Genomic DNA, 18,626 nt, shown 5'->3' on the forward strand with positions numbered 1-18,626 from the left:
AGTTTGGGGTTGTGTGTGCACTTTATTGTATATAGTAGTTTGTGTCCGCCTGTCTCTGTCAAAGGAGGTTATTGTGAAGCTTTACAATGCACTAGCGAGGCCTCATCTGGAGTCCTGTGTGCAGTTTTGGTCTCCAGGCTACAAAAAGGATATAGCAGGGATAGAAAAGGTACAGTGAAGAGCGACTGGGCTGATTCCAGGGCTACAGGGGATGAATTAGAAAGGCTTCTCTGTTTAAGCAAAAATTAAGAAGAATTATGGATGGAATTAGTTAAGTGGATCGAGACTGAATTAATCAAAAACAAAGGGACAGAGTTGGAAACTTGTAAAATGAACATTTCACACAAACATTAAGTTTTTCTTCATACAGAGAACAACAGACACATGAAATAAGTTGCCAAGTAGTGTGGTAGACAGTAGAACTCGACTTGGTTCTTTTTCGGAAGAATTAAGTGATTAGGACTGGCTAGCTTTGTTGGAATGAATGGTCTGTTCTCGTCAAAATTTTCCCAGAGGTTTGCAGTGCTGCTGGCTAAGACAGTTTTTTTGACCAGCATCCCATGATGCTCTGTGAGGCCTGAGTGACATCACAGAGCTGTAGCAGCCATGTGCAGAACTTTCATGACCCAATCAGTACTCCAGCCTTCCACCACATATGTTTTAAAAAAAGCAAAAAAAAAAAACACTCAGTGTTTTCATTTTAGGGGTACATTAGCTGACCATAATGAACACATTGTTATATTAGTACTGCCAGCCTAGTGACACCTGGCTAATTTGGTTACATAATTAGCTATGTGTTGAAGCTATGATTCAAAACAAGCCACAAAGGAGCCATAATGAGAAAACATGAGAGATCAAATACAAAAAAGATGCTCCAGAAGTGTCAAGAGCCATGACTTCAAGCAATGAAATGAGTCAGTCCAACTCTGCTGCTTTGTTGCATGGCTAATGTGTGCCCTAAGATTGGGACTCAGTGAGCACAATGAAATACTGTATACTATATATACTGTATAATACTAGACATTAAGCCCGTTACAATAACGGGCGCTAGAACAGTAGTGCATAAACATTTGTAGGAACAGTCTATATTAAATGGCAAGGGACTTTGACCTCATTCTGTGTCTGTGTCTGTGAGCGTTCTTCCAGGAGATGTTGCTTATATAGGATTTGATTGTCTGTGTCTTTTGTCCCACTTGATGTATCCTTGTTTTTGGGTGGCATGTTGTTAGTAGATAGTCACAGTAATATAGGCTTGTATGTCCGTAATATTTTCTGTTACAGTAATACTGGCTTGTATGTGGCTGTAATATGCATCACTGTATTGTGTGCCTTTAATTTTCTCTCGCAGTAATACTGGTTTGGATTTCTGTAAAATGCCTGTAATTTTCTCTGACTCTAATATTGGCTTTGATGTCCGTAATATGCGTTTAATTTTCTGTCACAACAGTGGGAAATCAGCAGAGTCTCCCCAGCAACTGATGTAATGTGTGGCGTGCAGCTGATAATCGTGCACTCCTTCAACGACTGACACTTTACACTTTACCAGGCCAAGCTTCTTAATCGCAAATCTGACATCCTCAGAGTGAATACTTGTACAACAGCAAACACTAATCCCACCTCTTTGGGGAAGCTGGTCTCCACGTCTCAGTACCCGATTGGATTTTTTGTGCATTATGTTTTAGGTCTTAACTCATTTACCGAAATCCAATTGGATCAGCCGAGCGATATTTTATAGGACCCGCTGTCTCTGTCTTGTGTGACGCGTCATGCGGACACTAATCCCACCTCTTTGGGGAAGCTGGTCTCCACGTCTCAGTACCCGATTGGATTTTTTGTGCATTATGTTTTAGGTCTTACCTCATTTACCGAAATCCAATTGGATCGGCCGCATGATATTTTATAGGTCCCGCCGTCTCTGTCATGTGTGACGTGTCATGCGGACACTATTCCCACCTCTTTGGGGAAGCTGGTCTCCGCTTCTCAGTACCCGATTGGATTTTTCGCGCGTTATGTTTTAAGTCTTACCTCATTTACTGAAATCTAATTGGATCGGCCGTGCGACATTTTATAGGTCCTGCCCTCTCTGTCTTGCGTGACGCGTCAGGCAGCCTTTGAAGCATCTGCTTTGAAGCATCGCACTGTGCCCCGCGCATGCGCACTTCACCAGAAGACACACACACAGACACTGAACGCACACAGGGGTTTTATTAAAGAGGATATATTAGGAGATATCCGAACTCTTTTGAGACCCTCCCCAATGAGGCGACACTCGGAAACACGATTAACAAGTCTGTCAAGGGCTGCTTGTCTGTTGCTGAGGCAACCGCAGGTTCGCAGCACCACAGAGGCAACTGCAAGCTCACTGCCTCCTCGCACACCGCGTCTGTCGCCCGATGGGTGATGCAGGGAACATTATAACTTGGCCATTGACCTGGCCCCGGCCTTGGCCATATGCTGTGTCTGTATGTAGTAGAGAGGTAGCTTCCACTTCTATAAATAACCTTGCTTTTCCTATTTCAAGTTGAATACAGCTGGGTTTCCTGAATTCTTTAGACTTGGCCTCATCTTGTGAGTGCAAGACAGTGACTCCCGCATCACTATATGGTATACAGTATATCATTGTGCTAGTTTGTGGCCATTTGTTGCATTTTGCTCGTGGTCTGTGTCTTTAGTTGTTTAAGGCCAGTGGCTCGGGGCAGGTTGGTGCTTCAATTTGCCGCCCTCAGACATATCTGAATATGTTAACCTATTTAAACAGAAAATTAAAATGACGTATAGAGAAAAATTAAGATACATTTTGCATAGATTTATTCATATATAGAGAAACAGCAATAATTCTTCACATATAATTATTTATAAGCATCAACTAGACAAGAAAATAGTATAGACGCACTGATAAGCCGTGTTCTAATTATTAGTTTAATATAATTACGCTGCGAACCAGAACCAGAGTAGTGTACAAGTGGAGATGTTTTCTGCGCAGAGCAAGAATTCATTTGGATTGATAATGAAACTAAATTATAAATTGTAAATTAGTAGTTTATCTTCCTAGAAACTATTATCGGTGTAATGTTTCTCTTTATTTTTGTTATTGCCTCATAAATTTCAGCTGCTGTGTCTGAAGCCATCACAGAAGGACAGTCTGAAAATTATTTTTGAAGCCTTTGTGGATAAAAATCAGAGAATTTTACTTTTTCATTCATGAGTGATGTTTTTCCGAACCCTGCTGCTTACATATGAATTATACTGAGCCTTTTGGCCAATAATGCTGCCCCCTCCGCTTGCCCCTAGCTATGCCACTGTTTGAGGCACGGTGGAGCAGTTGTTAGCACTGCTGTCTCACAGCTCAGGTCACATTTTTGGCCACAATAATCAATTTAGTCCAAAGTTGTCAGACAGTTCCTTAGCCCTCAGGGACAATAAAACACCACTGCACCCTTATAAGTCATTCAAAACTAGATCATGTCCTCCATTAACTTCAAGGCACTTCGTAAAGTTTGGAGAAGTCCTTGAACATTTTTGTGTATTCACAAAACTGTGTTCACTCATCACTGCTCAGAACGTTCATTAATAACCAAAATAAAGAATAAACCTTAATTGTAGCTCAGAAAAAAAAATTTAAAGGAAAATATTTTTTAACAAACCATGATCACTAAAAAATGAGTGAGTGATGGCTGAGGTTAGTGGTTGACCAGTTGTGTGAACACAGTACACCAAAAGGCCTTTTGTTGTAAGTTATTCGAATAAAGACAATTGCTTGACTTACACGTTGGGCACTATGTTCAGACGTCCGGCATCAGGAGGATTATTCTCTTTGTATGAAGAAGACGTGAGCTGTCTGTAGCGGATGCTGCCATCTTCCAATCCCAGTGGAAAGTTGCATAGCTCTTTGGGATACAGTGAGGGTTAAAAAGAATCAAAGGAACATATGAAAGATCTCGTTAAGTTCAAAGTGCAATGCCTTGTCTCCTAAACCACATTATCTACCCAGCCCAATTTCTCTTAAGAAAAGATCTTGGAATTACAAGATACTGTACGTTCTCCTAAATAGTACTTAATATCTCATAACTACAAGATTAGATCTCATAATAATGAGATAGGAACTTGTAATCATAAGTTAAGATCTCCATCTAATTCTTGTGTTCTTTAGAAGCAATGCAGCACTGTGGTCACAATTAATTATAAATTTAAAACACAAAATAACTGATCACGTAAGTACCGTATATACTCATGTATCAGTCGACACTTACATTTTTTTTTTTACATCTTCTTGCCTCCTCCAATCTCTCATCAGTTTCTCAGATGGATCAAATTTTGTTGCAGCAGCGCAGTTTCCAATTTCTTTCGCTACTTCAACAATGTTTAATTTAAAACCAGCTTCATATTTTCTACTGATCGAATGCTCCATCGTAGATAAGGGATGCTCTTACGATAAAGGTGTATGAGGGTGTGAGATACAAAAAACACAAAACAGTGTAAACATCGCTTTGGGATAGTTTGGGTCTTACTGTGTGGTCAGGTAGGCACAATAGAGAGAGACAGAGAGGTTAGGAGTATGCACTGATACAGCAGTGTGCTCCATGGTTACTCTCTGAGGTGGGCATTAGCATATCATAATCTCTTGGACCAATAGTGTGAGTTTTCCGCATTTAATTTATACGACCGACATTATAAAATACAGTGGAACCTCGGTTTGCGAGTAACTTGGTTTCCGAGTGTTTTGCAAGATGAACTAAAATTTTTAATACGTTTTGACTTGATAAACGAGCGAGGTCTTGCAGTACGAGTAGTATGTATACGCTTTGTCTGCTGAGTGTCATGTGATCACAACTGAGCTGATGGTTCTTCTCTCTCTCTCGCTGCGTGATTGTGGGTAATCGTCTCCTATTCTCCATCTGAGTCGGCGTGCCTCACTCATATAGTCAACATCCGTACGAGCGTATACTGTTTACTACAGCATTGTGACTGTGTGTGTGTGTGTGTGCGCGCATGTGTGTGTGTGCTGTGATGTGCAAGTGAGTCCCTGTCATGCGCCCCAAAACACGAGGCTGAGTCTCAGTACTTTAGCGACACCAGCTTTATTCAGCTTGAAACAGCAACAGCGCGGTTATTTATTGTAGTGGGATCTGCCAATCTCCTATATACAGACACAGCAGTCGGGCAGGATCTTGGCCAAGTAGTACTGTGCCCTGCGCATTTATAATGTTCCTTGTTCCTTGTATCACCCATCAACTGCAGACGCTTATAGCATGTCCGCGATCTTTTCGGATTCGCTTTTACGGCGAACTGCTACAGCGCTGGGAGACTGCGATTGCTTTGGGATGCTCTTCCGCGTGTCGTCCCGTTGGGTGGAATCCCACAAGAGTTTAGAAACTCACTCACACCAGCCAGTGCAGGTTAATTTGTTTTATGTATTTTTACTTTATATTTTGTATTAATCATTTTTATATGAATAGTTTTGGGTTGTGGAACGAATCATTTGAGTTTCCATTATTTCTTATGGGGAAATTCACTTTGATATACGAGTGCTTTGGACTGTGAGCACGTTTCCGGAACAAATTATGCTCGCAAACCGAGGTTCCACTGCACCAGAAATTATACAGTAAAATCAAGTCTCGACTTATCTGCGGGAGAACTTATTCGCAAGTACTTATGGTATTCACTTTCTTCATGCCAGTGTTTGTAGCTGCAGCTTTGGCAGCCATGACAGCACTGAGTCTGTGCGTTCAGGTCTCTGTGCAAGTAAGTGAACAGCCTTCATTAAGTCCATCTGTGAATTATTACTTGGATTGAGATCTGGGCACTCCAGGACATTAGCATTGTTGTTTTTAAGCTGTTCCTGTGTAACTTTAACTTTATGCTTGGGGTCTTTGTCATGCTGGAAAACAAACCTTCTCCCATGGTGCAGGTTTCTTGCAGACTGCATCAGGTTTTCTTTCAGGATTTCCCCTTATTTTTCTGCATCCATTTCACTCTTGCAAGTCTTCCAGGGCCTGCTGCAGAGAAGCTTCCCCAACAGCCCTATGCTACCACAGCCATGTTTCATGAAGAGGATGATTTGTTTTTGATAATGTGGAGTGTTCAACCATGGGATTTAGTCTGCTGGTCAAAAAGCTCAACTTACATGTCATCAGAATCTTCTTCCAAATGACTTCAGAGTCTCCCATGTGCATTCAGGGAAACTCCAGCCAAGATGTCACATGTGTGATTTTTTTAATGGCGGCTTTCTTTTTACCACTTTCTCATTAAAGCTGCGACTGGTGAAGCACCCAAGCATTAGTTGTCTTCTCTAGTCTCAGTCACTGTAGCTTGTAACTTCTTCAGAGTTCTCATAGGTCTTTTGCTGGCCTCCCTCTCTAGTCTCCTTCTTCCATTGTCCCTCAGTTTTTGTGGACGGCTTGCCCTAGCAGATTCACAGTTCTGCCATATTCTTTCCATTTCTTAATGACTTAACTGGACTACAAGGGTGATTCAATGATGTTTTCTCATCTTCGTTCCCTGATTTCTGCTTTTAAATCTCCCTGTCGCCAAGGTACTTTGATACTTCGTTAGAGACTCACCACAAGTTGGCTCTTCCACACATGCAAACAGGTGCATTTATACGACAACCAACTAAAACCTCAGACAGGTGAAGTAAAATCTGTGACTTCTGAAACCAGTTGGCTACACTGGTGATGTTTATGGGTGTCATATTAATTAGAATGAATACTTAAGCAATCAGTTACATTGTGTTTTATATTTGTAATTAATTTAGATGACTTTGTAGAGATCTGTTTTCACTTTGACATCAAAATGTCCTGTTCTGCTGATCGGTGTCCAAAAAGCCAAATTAAATCCCCTGGGATTCAATGTTGTACAACAATAAGCTGTGAAAACTCCCCAGGGGATGAATACTTTTTACTGACAGGCAATTTCCCCTTGGGATTAATAAAGTATCTATCTATCTATCTATCTATCTATCTATCTATCTATCTATCTATCTATCTATCTATCTATCTATCTATCTATCTATCTATCTATCTATCTATCTATCTATCTATCTATCTATCTATCTATCTATCTATCTATCTATCTATCTATCTATCTATCTATCTATCTATTGGCTCAAAAGCGGGAGCAAGCAATTTGCAAGACACACGATAGTAAGCTACTGCAGATCATAAATTTATTTCTTACCTTTAGGCTTTGGAACTCTAGTTCTTTCATGTTCCTTCTAAACAGAAATAAAACACTCAATAATGAAATGAAGTAAAAGTTTGGAGGAGGCTCACAAAATTGTAAAATAGGTAAGTAAGCAATGGTAAAAAAGTGGACAACTTCATCACTGCAGTAAGGTTTGTGTTCAAAAAGTTGAATTTCTTGCAGTGTTTAGGTTTCTAATAGCTTGTCTTACCGTCACAGTGCTCGCCCTTCCCGTGCCACCAGTGAAGGTAGAATGGGTAGGTGTGGCTCCCGATAACCTAAAATGATAGAAAATATGTATAAAAAGCTATTTACTTGCATCTTTATGTCTCTTTATTGAAATGAATTGTCTCACTGGAAAAGATATTTGCATGAAATTTTCTATTGGAAAGTTTCAATTGCCCTCATGGGTGGCACGGTGGCGCAGTGGTAGCATTGCTGCCTTACAGTAAGGAGACCTGAGTTTGCTTCCCGGCTCCTCCCTGTGTGGAGTTTGCAAGTCTGTGTGGGTTTCCATTGGGTGCTCCGGTTTCCTCCCACCGTCCATTGGCGATCCTAAATTGCCCCTAGTGTGTTCTTGGTGTGTGGGTGTGTGTGCCCTGTGGTGGGCTGGCGCCCTGCCTGGGAATTTGTTCCTGCCTTGCACCCTGTGTTGGCTGGGATTGGTTCCAGCAGACCCCCAGGATATAACGGGTTGGATAATGACTGACTGACTGACCTATAGCTCCATGTACAATCAAATGTGCTGCACTGTAAATATGAGCTTTCCAAAATGACTCAACCAGAACCTGTGATCGTCAGCAGTAGTGGTCATCCCGAGGTTAGAATAGACACATCCCTTCTCATCTGAGCCGTTCTCACAGTCAATTCTGCCATCACATCGTTGGGTCAAGTTAAGGCAGACATTTGTGTTTAAGCAGTTGAACTGGGTAGAGAGGCATCCTGGAGGAGTCGGAGGCCCTGGCAAAGTACCTGCACAGCAAATAAGCATTCAAGAATGAGTTAAAAGAAGTGATGCAGCATCAAAATGATCCATTACAATGTCATCAAGCCATTCCTTCTTCAAAGAAATTGATCTTTATATTGATAATGTGTTCATACCTTTTAATCAACTTTGTTGTAAATTTGGAATTCTCTTAACACACTTACACTAACTCATCCAGTTATTAGGAAGATCTGTGCAGCTGCTTATCCATGTAGTAACTAATCAGCCAATCACGTGGCAGCAGCAATCTGCATAAAATCCTGTAGATGCAGTTCAGGAACTAATGACATGTGGTCCGTAGCACTGCGCCGATTTTAAACAAATAATGGACTTGCTTGCACTGGGGAGTGGAGCAGGTTCAAGCGATCTGCTGAGAAGATGGCTCCTCTCTGGATTGGTGCAAGGTGGTCATCCATGTGTTGCCTTCCTGGCACGTGCAGGCGGTCTGGTTATCTTATTATCATCCCGAGGCGGCAATCAGGTGATCGTACATGCAGCCGATCCCCAGCATATAAACAGATTTGAAAGAAAGACAAGAAACAAATGGAGGTTAAAGTAGAGAGTGTGAAGCAGGCAGGAAACAAGAAAGAGCCGGTACAGGAGTGAGGAGGCAGCCAGCCAGGAGCAGGAGAGCCCCAGGTAGACAGCATGCAGCCGAGGCTCAGGGTTGCAGTGATGGTTCTTTCCAGCTCAGCGACTTAAGAGAGCCAAAGCAATCAGAAATAGTGCAGCTCTGCAGTGGGAGTCGGCGACAGAGGCTTGGATGGTGCGCCTTTCCTTTGTCCATGAGAGGGAAGGACCCGAACCTAGGTTCGGATTGGGAGCCATACTGTGAGGCCATGGAAGCAGCAAGGAGCTGGACCTGTAGACCGCAGAAAGAAAGAAAGCTGGGTCTATTGGGTTGCAAGGTCTGGAAAGATAAGCTGGGGAGATGTCAGTTTTCTGCGGTGGGCTGGCGCCCTGCCCGGGGTTTGTTTCCTGTCTTGCGCCCTGTGTTGGCTGGGAGTGGCTCCAGCAGACCCCTGTGACCCTGTAGTTAGAATATAGCGGGTTGGATAATGGATGGATGGATGGATGTCAGTTTTAATTGACATGAGTTTTAAGGGACAGTTTCCTGCATTTTTGGCTTTAACCTTGGTTTTAAAGGAATATTTGACTGATTTTTAATCTCCATTTGCCCTTTGTTTTTTTTATGGATGATTTATTTATTGAAGATTATGCACTGCACTTTGGACAGATTTTTTTTTTCCTTTAATAAAAACACTGATCATTTTTACACCTTCCCCTTGCTTGGATGTGTGTTTGTCCTCATCTGCTGGCTCATCCTGGTCATGACTATCGACGCTGTTTTGTTCAAGAGGCTACCAAAGCAGAGGTGGGAGCATGGAGCTGACCCGCACCATCACTGAACTTCATGTAATGTTCACATCAAACACCTTAAATAGGGAACATATGTGATCTCAGTGATTTGGACCGTGGCATGAATGTTGGTGCCACATGTGCTGGCTTGAGCATTTCTGTGACTGCTGATCTCCTGGGATTTTCACACACAGTAGTCTCTAGAGTTTACTCAGAAATTTGTGAAGGGAAATGCCTTGTTGATGAGTGTCTTCACAGATGAATGGACAGACTGGTTTGAGCTAACCGAAAGGCTACACTAACTCAGATAACCATTCTGTGCAACTGTGGTGGGCAAAAAAGCATCTCAGAATGTACATATTGGCAAATCTTAAGGCGGATGGGCTACAACAGCAGAAGACACCAGTGGGTTCCACACCTGTCAGCCAGTAATGGAATCTGTGGCTACACTGGGCACAGGCGCACCAAAATTGGACAGTTGAAGACTGGAAAAAAAAGAAGACTGGTCTGATGAACCTTGAGTTCAGTTGAGGCGCACGGATGGTAGGATCAGAATTTGGTGCCTGCAGCATGAGTCCATGCGCCCAACCTGCCTCATATCAACAATCCAGGCTGGTGGTGGTGGAGCAACGGTGTGGTGAATATTTTCTTGGCACACTTTGTACCCATTAATACCCATCAATCATCACTTGAATGCCATGATCTATCTGAGTAGTGTTGCGGAACACATGTATCTGTTCATTGCCACAATTTATCCATCTTCTAATAGCTACTTCAAACATGATAATGCACCGTGTCACAAAGCAAAAGTCATCTCAAACTAGTTTCATGAACATGACAATGAGTCCTGTGTTCTTTTATGTTCTTCTCAGTCACCGGATCTGAATCTAATAGAACACCTTTGGGATGTGGGAGAACAGGAAGAATGTGCTGCTGACAAATCTGCAGAAATCAGGTGATGTGTTCAACATGGACCAGGACCTCAAAGGAATGTTTACAACATCTTATGGAATCCATGCCAAGCAGAACTAAGGCTATTTTGAGAGGAAAGGGGGCCCCTGATCAGTACTAGTAGAGCGTGCCAAAGAATGTCAATGAGCTCAGTGTGGCAGGACGCTTCAGAGTGGAAGGATTAGGGGAGAGAGCATGCACAGGGCATTATCTCCTCTGGAGTGCTAGATGGCTAGATGGTGCCTCGGATCCCACAGGGCATCAATTTAGTCATCCCAGAGTACTGTTGGGTTCCGTGGGTGCCACCAGGGGGTGCTGCAGGGACTGTTGAGCCCTATTTCACTGAGCTTCCGCCCCACCCCAAAGTGCTTCTGGACCATACTAACAGACCACCGGAAGTGCTAAAGGGTGCAGGATAAAAGGATACAGCTGCCACTGCTTCAAGAGCCACAGTTGGGAGGGAGAAGACAAAGCTTGCTGGAGGAGGAGTGGAGTCAAAATCAGAGAAAAGAGGAGAGAGACAGACTGAGAAAAAAGAATTCCTGTGTGATTTATTGATTACTGTGCTTCTTGAGTTTAGTAGTGTACTGTTCTGGTGGGAAACTACTTGGAAGAATTTCCCACAGCTGAATATAGCCAGTGAGTATTGCAGAACTTGTGTCTGCATCTGTCTGTGTCAAATTTGGGGAGCTGGTGTAACCCCTGCAGGACACAACAGGTCAGAACCTTTGTCAGAAAGTTTCTGCCAAACTGAGCTAGTAAGGAGGAGAAAGTCTTTAGTATTTCCACACTTTGACAATTCATATCAGAGTGCTGAAGATCTAAGGCAATGCTGGAAAAGAGAACTTGTATCTTAGGCAAAGCAAAGAATTGGATTATTCCTAAAATTTCATTCTTCATCAATCAATGCAAAACCTGCTGTAATTCAACTTAAGGTTGCACTTTGGACACACCTCTGCAAATTAAAATTTTCTGAAATATATTTAATATTGGACACTATGTGTAAACAACATCAAACACTCCGGCCCTCATGGTTTGGGATCATCCTAAACGGAGATTTCTGCTTATCTTTCAGATGGCGCAGAATTTACAATCATCTTAGATCTTCTTACAGCAGGATTTGGAGTAACACATGATGGGATTAGATGATTTACCAATAAACTCACTGTGATCAGGATTGGTATCTTCACTCAAGTTTTTCCACACCTGTTTTGCTGTTCTTTGTGATTAACTCTTTTCTTTCTATATTTTGCATCCATTTCGGATGAATCCTCGATTTTCATTTGTGCTGCCATTCTGTTCGTACCATTGCTAGAACACGCTTCTGGTTGCCGAGAACGTGGCTTTGGAGGTCATGGCGCCTGATGTCATTGATGCGAAGAGTTAAAAGCTTGTCTTTTCCTTGTCTGAGTTTGTGGATACTCAAATAAAAAACAAAAACCTTCACCTGCACATTAGTTTTGCTACTCCTGGTTCTTTGCTTTTGCTTGGATTTTCCTTGCTTTATGATTTGGCTTATTTGAAACATTTTCATAGAAGAAAATGTGCTATATAAATAAATGTCGTTGCTGTTGTTGATAGGGTGAGGAAATGAATGACAATCACTGAAACTGTTGGATAGCATGCCACTGTGTCCTCCTTTGAAGAACATTTTTATTTCTCTATTTTAATGTATTGCAGATATTGCACACTTCATGTATACACTGGGTAGCCCACTTGGATGACTGATATTTTATACTTTAAAAACATTTACATTTTTATATTAGTGTGGTCATATAGGGAAAATTAGGTTACCATTGATAATCGTTTGTATGCATTGTTCACAGGTCCTTGTGTCCTTAAACCCCTCAGGTGGCATTGAAGGCCTTTCACCATTTCTAGAATGTTCTTCTTACCCTTATGTCACTGCTCCAGTCTTTGCACCCCATACTAAGTTTATAAAAAGCACATTGAGCTTGGAAAACAAAAAAATCAGTACCTTCTCCACAGCCGAGCAGCTCAGTTCTTAAGTAGATGCCATTGTGGAAGTTATGTGGCACGATCCTGACAAAGCGGGCGGTCACCATCAAGTGCAGGTGGCTAATGGTGACACCAGAGTCATTTGTGTTTCCCAGAAACAGCTGTGTGAAAAGGTAAAATGTGTTAATCTGGAATGAAGGTTTTGGACTATGAGGTTAAATAAGCACCATTTAACTCTTATATGGGGTGGCAGTGGGCCTGCCATCCATACATGAGAGATAACATGACGGGCAGACATTAATTCAGTGCATCCCCATCCACGTCTCCTGTCATTTATAGTAAATGAAGGGAATCAAAAGAGGCCATTAAGGATGATAGCACAGGTTAAGAGAGGGGTTGCTTAAGCTGTGTAAAGCAATTTGGAACACTGTGTGCAATTTTAGTCCCCATGTTACAAAAAGAACATGACAATAGCACACAGAGTCTAAGGGGTGGAAGATAAGCTGCATGAAATGAGCTATGAGGAGATATTGAAAGACTGGAACCTTTTCATCTTAAAAAAGTTTAAGGGGTGACATTACAGGGGTTGAAGTTATGAAGGGAGAACTTTGGTACTCTAAAATAAAGTCTTCATTAGGAAGTCACGTGTAGGTAAATTTCACACACATTATTGAAAAACATTTGATCTTATACAGATCTGCGCAAAGAAGGAATTAGGACTAGGACTGTGGTTGTAAATGTCATTTTGGAGAGCTAACACTGTTCTGAATGATCTGTTCACTTCAAGACCATTTCATTAAAGCAATTGCTGAAGATTAAAAACAGCCCTGTTGATCTGACAACATGATCAGCACTGCCAATGTATTGTTAAATGCTTGAACAGGATGTGATGAAGAGAGAAGCCTTACCTGGCCAGGAGGCCATAATGGATCGACTATATAAGTGGAGGTGCAACCCAGCTGGGATGGTTCTAAGTTCCTATCCCAGTCATGGCAATCATATACTGGACAGATTGGGAGAGACTGGTTATCGGCAACAGCTTATCCTTCAGGGTGAAAGGTGGCAGTGCCACTCTGGTTTGGACTCCCGAAGGGTTTCATGGGACCTGTAATTTGGAAGGGAAACCCTGGAAAGATGCTGCCAGGAGAAGGTTTCCCTACTTTGGAAAGATTCCACATGACCTGAAAGTGCTTCGCCATGACATCGAAAGCACCCCCGGGTCCAAAATAAAAGGAATCACCTCAGGAGACAAACTTAACTGGAGGACCGGGATGATTGTTTGTGACTGATGTGATTGTGTCATTTGGAGTTTCTATACCAAAAGAACGTTCTGTGATTAATAAAATAACTTTTATTTGAATATGAATCTGTGTCCGGGATTTAGGGGTCAATGCTGACCCCTTGTGGTCACACAAGCAAAAATAATTACAGATAATTAAATATACAGAATAAGCAATAAACAATTAGCAAATAATCTATATCATTACCCAACCCGCTGAATCCAAACACAGGGTCACAGGGGTCTGCTGGAGCCAATCCCAGCCAACACAGGGCAGGAACCAATCCCAGGCAGGGTGCCAACCCACCACAGGACACACACAAACACACCCACACACCAAGCACACACTAGGGCCAATTTAGAATCGCCAATCCACCTAACCTGCATGTCTTTGGACTGTGGGAGGAATCCCACGCAGACACGGGGAGAACATGCAAACTCCACGCAGGGAGGATCCAGGAAGCGAACCCAGGTCACCAGGTCTCCCAACTGTGAGGCAGCAGCGCTACCCACTGCGCCACCATAATCTCTATATATAAAAGACAAATACCACTGACTCACTCATCACGAAATCTCCCAAACCATGAGGAATTGGAACTTGAAATTTGGAATGTAGGCTACCCTTGGCCCATAGGTGCTCACTAAGAAACGGTTTTAAAAATTTCATGGTCCAACCGCAGAATTTCTTATAGTTTTCTACACCTATTCACTCCATTTCTTTCTAAAATAAATTTCTTTAAAGTAAATTAAAAATACTTTCATGTTTCATGAAGAGTACAAGTTTTGTTTTGATATTTTCGAGTTTCCACAAAGTGTTTATAATTTGCCATTTATTCATCTTTTTAAAATAATTCAGTTAGGTTATTCCAACATATATTAAAGCAAATTTATGTTTTTTCTTTTTTGAGGACTTTGATTTTCATACTTTTTTTATTTTATTCTTTATCATACTTTCTTCACAAATTCTTCTATTAAGTTTATACCTCTTTAAATAAACCCATAAAACTATGACCGAGGAAGAAAGGATTGATTTTGATGAAGTAATGGTCCCTCACCGCGTGGTGTGGATGAGCGTAGACGGCGCTTGCCTGTTCTCCTCGCTGGCCTGCCTTGTGCACGGCACCACCTCTCTGGCCGCTCAGATGCAGGTTGACATTGTTAGATTGCTTAGGATTTGTAATTTTTTTATGATCTTAAAAACCCCTGGAAAATTTATTTTTAATATAATTAATATTATAACATTCACCTTCATCTATTTTTTATTAACAAATAAATTTAGCACTTAAAACTTACGCAGGCTGGTTACTAAATAATACCGGGGGTGGTGATGGGATCACTGGGGCTTTAGTCCAAAAACAAGTCTTCTATACTTAAAATAGCTTATATTTCATTAAACCATTTCAAGAAATAATTAGTAACCTATTTTGTTTCGTTTATGTGCTAAATCTTGCCTTATGACCTTTACAGGAAGTATACTATCACTCTGTATATTTTAGAACACATTTTTCCTTTTGCTATTCCATAGCAAAGCACGGAGTATTCAGCTAGTTAGTAAATAAGATGCAGACACATACTGAGTTACTAGTTCCCTCGGCTGATTTTTATTTTTGTGCAGACCAGTCGTAGAATGTACAATGTAGTTCTTATCTATCAGAAACTGAGCTGAAATCATTTAACGGCAAAGAGAAATGCAGACATTTACTCTCCGGAAATGTGCATATTTTTCACTAACACTGGTCACTCCCTCAGCAGGAGACACATGCGAGTTCAAATGCCCAGATAGCTAAAGGGCTGCACTTGACAGTGCAGAGGTGTCACACCATTTCTACTACTGCAGAAGGATGTCACACCACACACGATGTTAGGTCCAGATGTGTCAGATATTATCCTGTAATATTAAAAGGGTGATTGGGCAAATCCAAGTAACTATAGGCCAGAACGTTTAATGTGCATCACAGGTAAATTAATGGAAGGAATTATTAATGACTAGACATTAAGCCCGTTACAATAACGGGCGCTAGAACAGTAGTCCATAAACATTAGTAGGAACAGTCTATATTAAATGGCAAGGGACCTTTTACTCATTAAACGTTTTCCGTAAAATGCCTGTAATTTTCTCAGACAGCAATACTGGCTTTGCTGTCCGTAATATGCGTTTAATTTTCTGTCCCAACAGTGGGCAATCAGCAGATTCTCCCCAAAAACTGATGTAATGTGCGCAAAAATAAATCTACTTTTAAAAGTCATCGTATTGTAATATCATTAAATTTCGTATATTTAGGAAAACCCCTTCAACGACTGACACTTTACACTTTACCGGGCCAAGCTTCTTAATTGCAAATCTGACATCCTCAGATTGAACACTTGCACAACAATGGGGAAGCTGGTCTCCGCATCTCAGTACCCGATTGGATTTTTCGGGTTTTATGTTTTAGGTCTTACCTCATTTACCAAAATCTGATTGGATCAGCTGCGCAATATTTTATAGGTCCCTACCTCTCTGTCTTGTGTGACGTGTCATGCGGACACTAATCCCACCTCTTTCGGGAAGCTGGTCTCCGCGTTTCAGTACCCGATTGAATTTTTTGTGTTTTATGTTTTAGGTCTTACCTCATTTACCGAAATCCGATTGGATCGGTCGTGCGATATTTTATAGGTCCCGCCCTCTCTGTCTTGTGTGACGCATCAGGCGGCCTTTGAAGCATCTGCTTTGAAGCATCGCACCATGCCCCACGCATGCACACTTCACCAGAAGACACACACACACACACACACGGACACTGGACGCACACAGGGGTTTTATTAAAGAGGATAAGAATGAGCAAGACATGGCAAAAACAGATTTACTAAACAGTCAGCATGGGTTCAGATGAGGGGGTATGTTTTTACTAACATGCTGTAAAGCTAAGAAAAGGATATGATCAAAGGGAACCATACAATATTATTTGCCTTGGCCTTTAGAAAGAATCTGGTAAAAGCTATCAGAGGCTCCAGGTCCTTGAATTATGACACCTATACATGAAATATAGTTTTTATAGATTTTCTTAGTAAAACAATGTTGACCATTCATTTAATTATTCTGTCATTCATTTAAAAATACATAAATAAATAATAATAATAATAATACATTTAATTTATATTGCACTTTTCTAACTTACTCAAAGCACTTTACATATACTTTACGTAACCACTTTAACCACTACTACCACCACCCAGATGAGGCCAGTGGCAGCCATTTTGTGCCAGTATGCTCATTCCAAACTAGCAGGTTGGGCATCAAACTAAAAGAAGTGGGAGTTCAGGGTGTTTGTAGATGAGTGCAGAATTGGCTCAGACACAGAAAGCACAGGGTGATGGTGGAAGGAAACTCATCAGAACTGGCTTATGTTAAGAGTGGTGACCAGCAGGGGTCAGTGCTAGGGCTGCTGCTATATATAAATATATCCATCCATCCATCCATTTTCCAACCCGCTGAATCCAAACACAGGGTCACAGGGGTCTGCTGGAGCCAATCCCAGCCAACACAGGGCACAAGGCAGGGAACCAATCCTGGGCAGGGTGCCAACCCACCACAGGACACACACAAACACACCCACACACCAAGCACAACACACTAGGGCCAATTTAGAATCACCAATCCACCTAACCTGCATGTCTTTGGACTGTGGGAGGAAACCAGAGCGCCCGGAGGAAACCCACGCAGACACGGGGAGAACATGCAAACTCCACGCAGGGAAGGCCCGGGAAGTGAACCCGGGTCTCCTAACTGCGAGGCAGCAGCGCTACCACTGTGCCACCGTGCCGCCCTATATAAATATATAAATATATATATATAAATACAAAACTATACTAATAAAAGGCAAAGCCCTCACTGACTCACTCACTCACTGACTGACTGACTGACTCACTCATCACTAATTCTCCAACTTCCCGTGTAGGTGGAAGGCTGAAATTTGGCAGGCTCATTCCTTACAGCTTACTTACAAAAGTTAGGCAGGTTTCATTTCGAAATTCTATGTGTAACAGTCATAACTGGAACCTCTTTTTTGTCCATCTACTGAAATGGAGAGTGGCTCCATGGACGTGGAAGGCGGATTTGCGTAACGCGTTATCACGCCTCCCACGTAATCACGTGAACTGACTGTGAACGCAGTTAAGTGCAGCTACTGCGGAAACCAAGCACAGTGAAAACCGTAAGTTTAAATTAAGTTTATAGAAACACTCCCGCCGTTTGCAATACCATATTCGCGAGATACAAGTTTAATGAGAGCAGGCAGTCAGCTAAAGAAGGGAATGAATAAATAACTATAATTGTAATAAACGAACAAAAAAAGTAAAAGCAGTACTTCGCTGCTGCGATGCGCAGGGATATAAATTAAGTTTATAGAAACGCTCCCGTAGGTAACCACCCATACAATCAGATTGGGATTCACACTACGAATGCCTGCAATGTAATTACCATGATCTACATGCTGTCAAATGAATGAACCACACGCCGTGGCACAACGTTAGGGGCTTCGCCTCTAGCGCTGATGTCCAAGGTTCGATTCCCGTAAGGGAGTGCAGTAAGTGTGTACGCCAGATGAGCCCACAATTACGGCGAAACACGTGTCGCGTACTAGATGACTTTGCAACAGAGTTAAAATTGCTGGAGCGAGAAACTTTTAACTGCCGGGTCATGTCGCGTGTTCTTGGGTAGGTACACCAAAAAATGTATACATTTATGTATGTAATGGGCAAACAAAAAATGTACTATACCCGAAAGCACTGCAGTAGTACTCAATGTATCTTTACTTCTTAAATGTTAACGTTTTACTGTTTAATAATTTATACGCTTCTTATATGTCGTTCAAATTCTTTTATCAAAATACCAGTAACAGCGCACTGCACGATAATGTGGAGTGAATACAC

The 18,626-nt window shown here is 41.8% G+C and overlaps 1 protein-coding gene across 1 annotated transcript in view; it reads right to left on the minus strand.

Moving 5' to 3' along the window:
* sspo (SCO-spondin) overlaps nucleotides 1-18,626 on the minus strand; it is a 417,885-nt gene that overhangs the window by 242,088 nt on the left and 157,171 nt on the right. Inside the window, exons 43-47 of the mRNA XM_051928802.1 lie at nucleotides 12,456-12,597; nucleotides 7,971-8,154; nucleotides 7,394-7,460; nucleotides 7,177-7,213; nucleotides 3,767-3,887 (exon numbers count right to left, since the gene is read on the minus strand). Coding sequence (XP_051784762.1) covers nucleotides 3,767-3,887; nucleotides 7,177-7,213; nucleotides 7,394-7,460; nucleotides 7,971-8,154; nucleotides 12,456-12,597 — 551 coding nt within the window. The remainder of the gene's footprint in view (nucleotides 1-3,766; nucleotides 3,888-7,176; nucleotides 7,214-7,393; nucleotides 7,461-7,970; nucleotides 8,155-12,455; nucleotides 12,598-18,626) is intronic.

This window comes from Erpetoichthys calabaricus, chromosome 6 (genome assembly GCF_900747795.2).
Source record: "Erpetoichthys calabaricus chromosome 6, fErpCal1.3, whole genome shotgun sequence".
Classification (NCBI taxonomy): domain Eukaryota; kingdom Metazoa; phylum Chordata; class Cladistia; order Polypteriformes; family Polypteridae; genus Erpetoichthys; species Erpetoichthys calabaricus.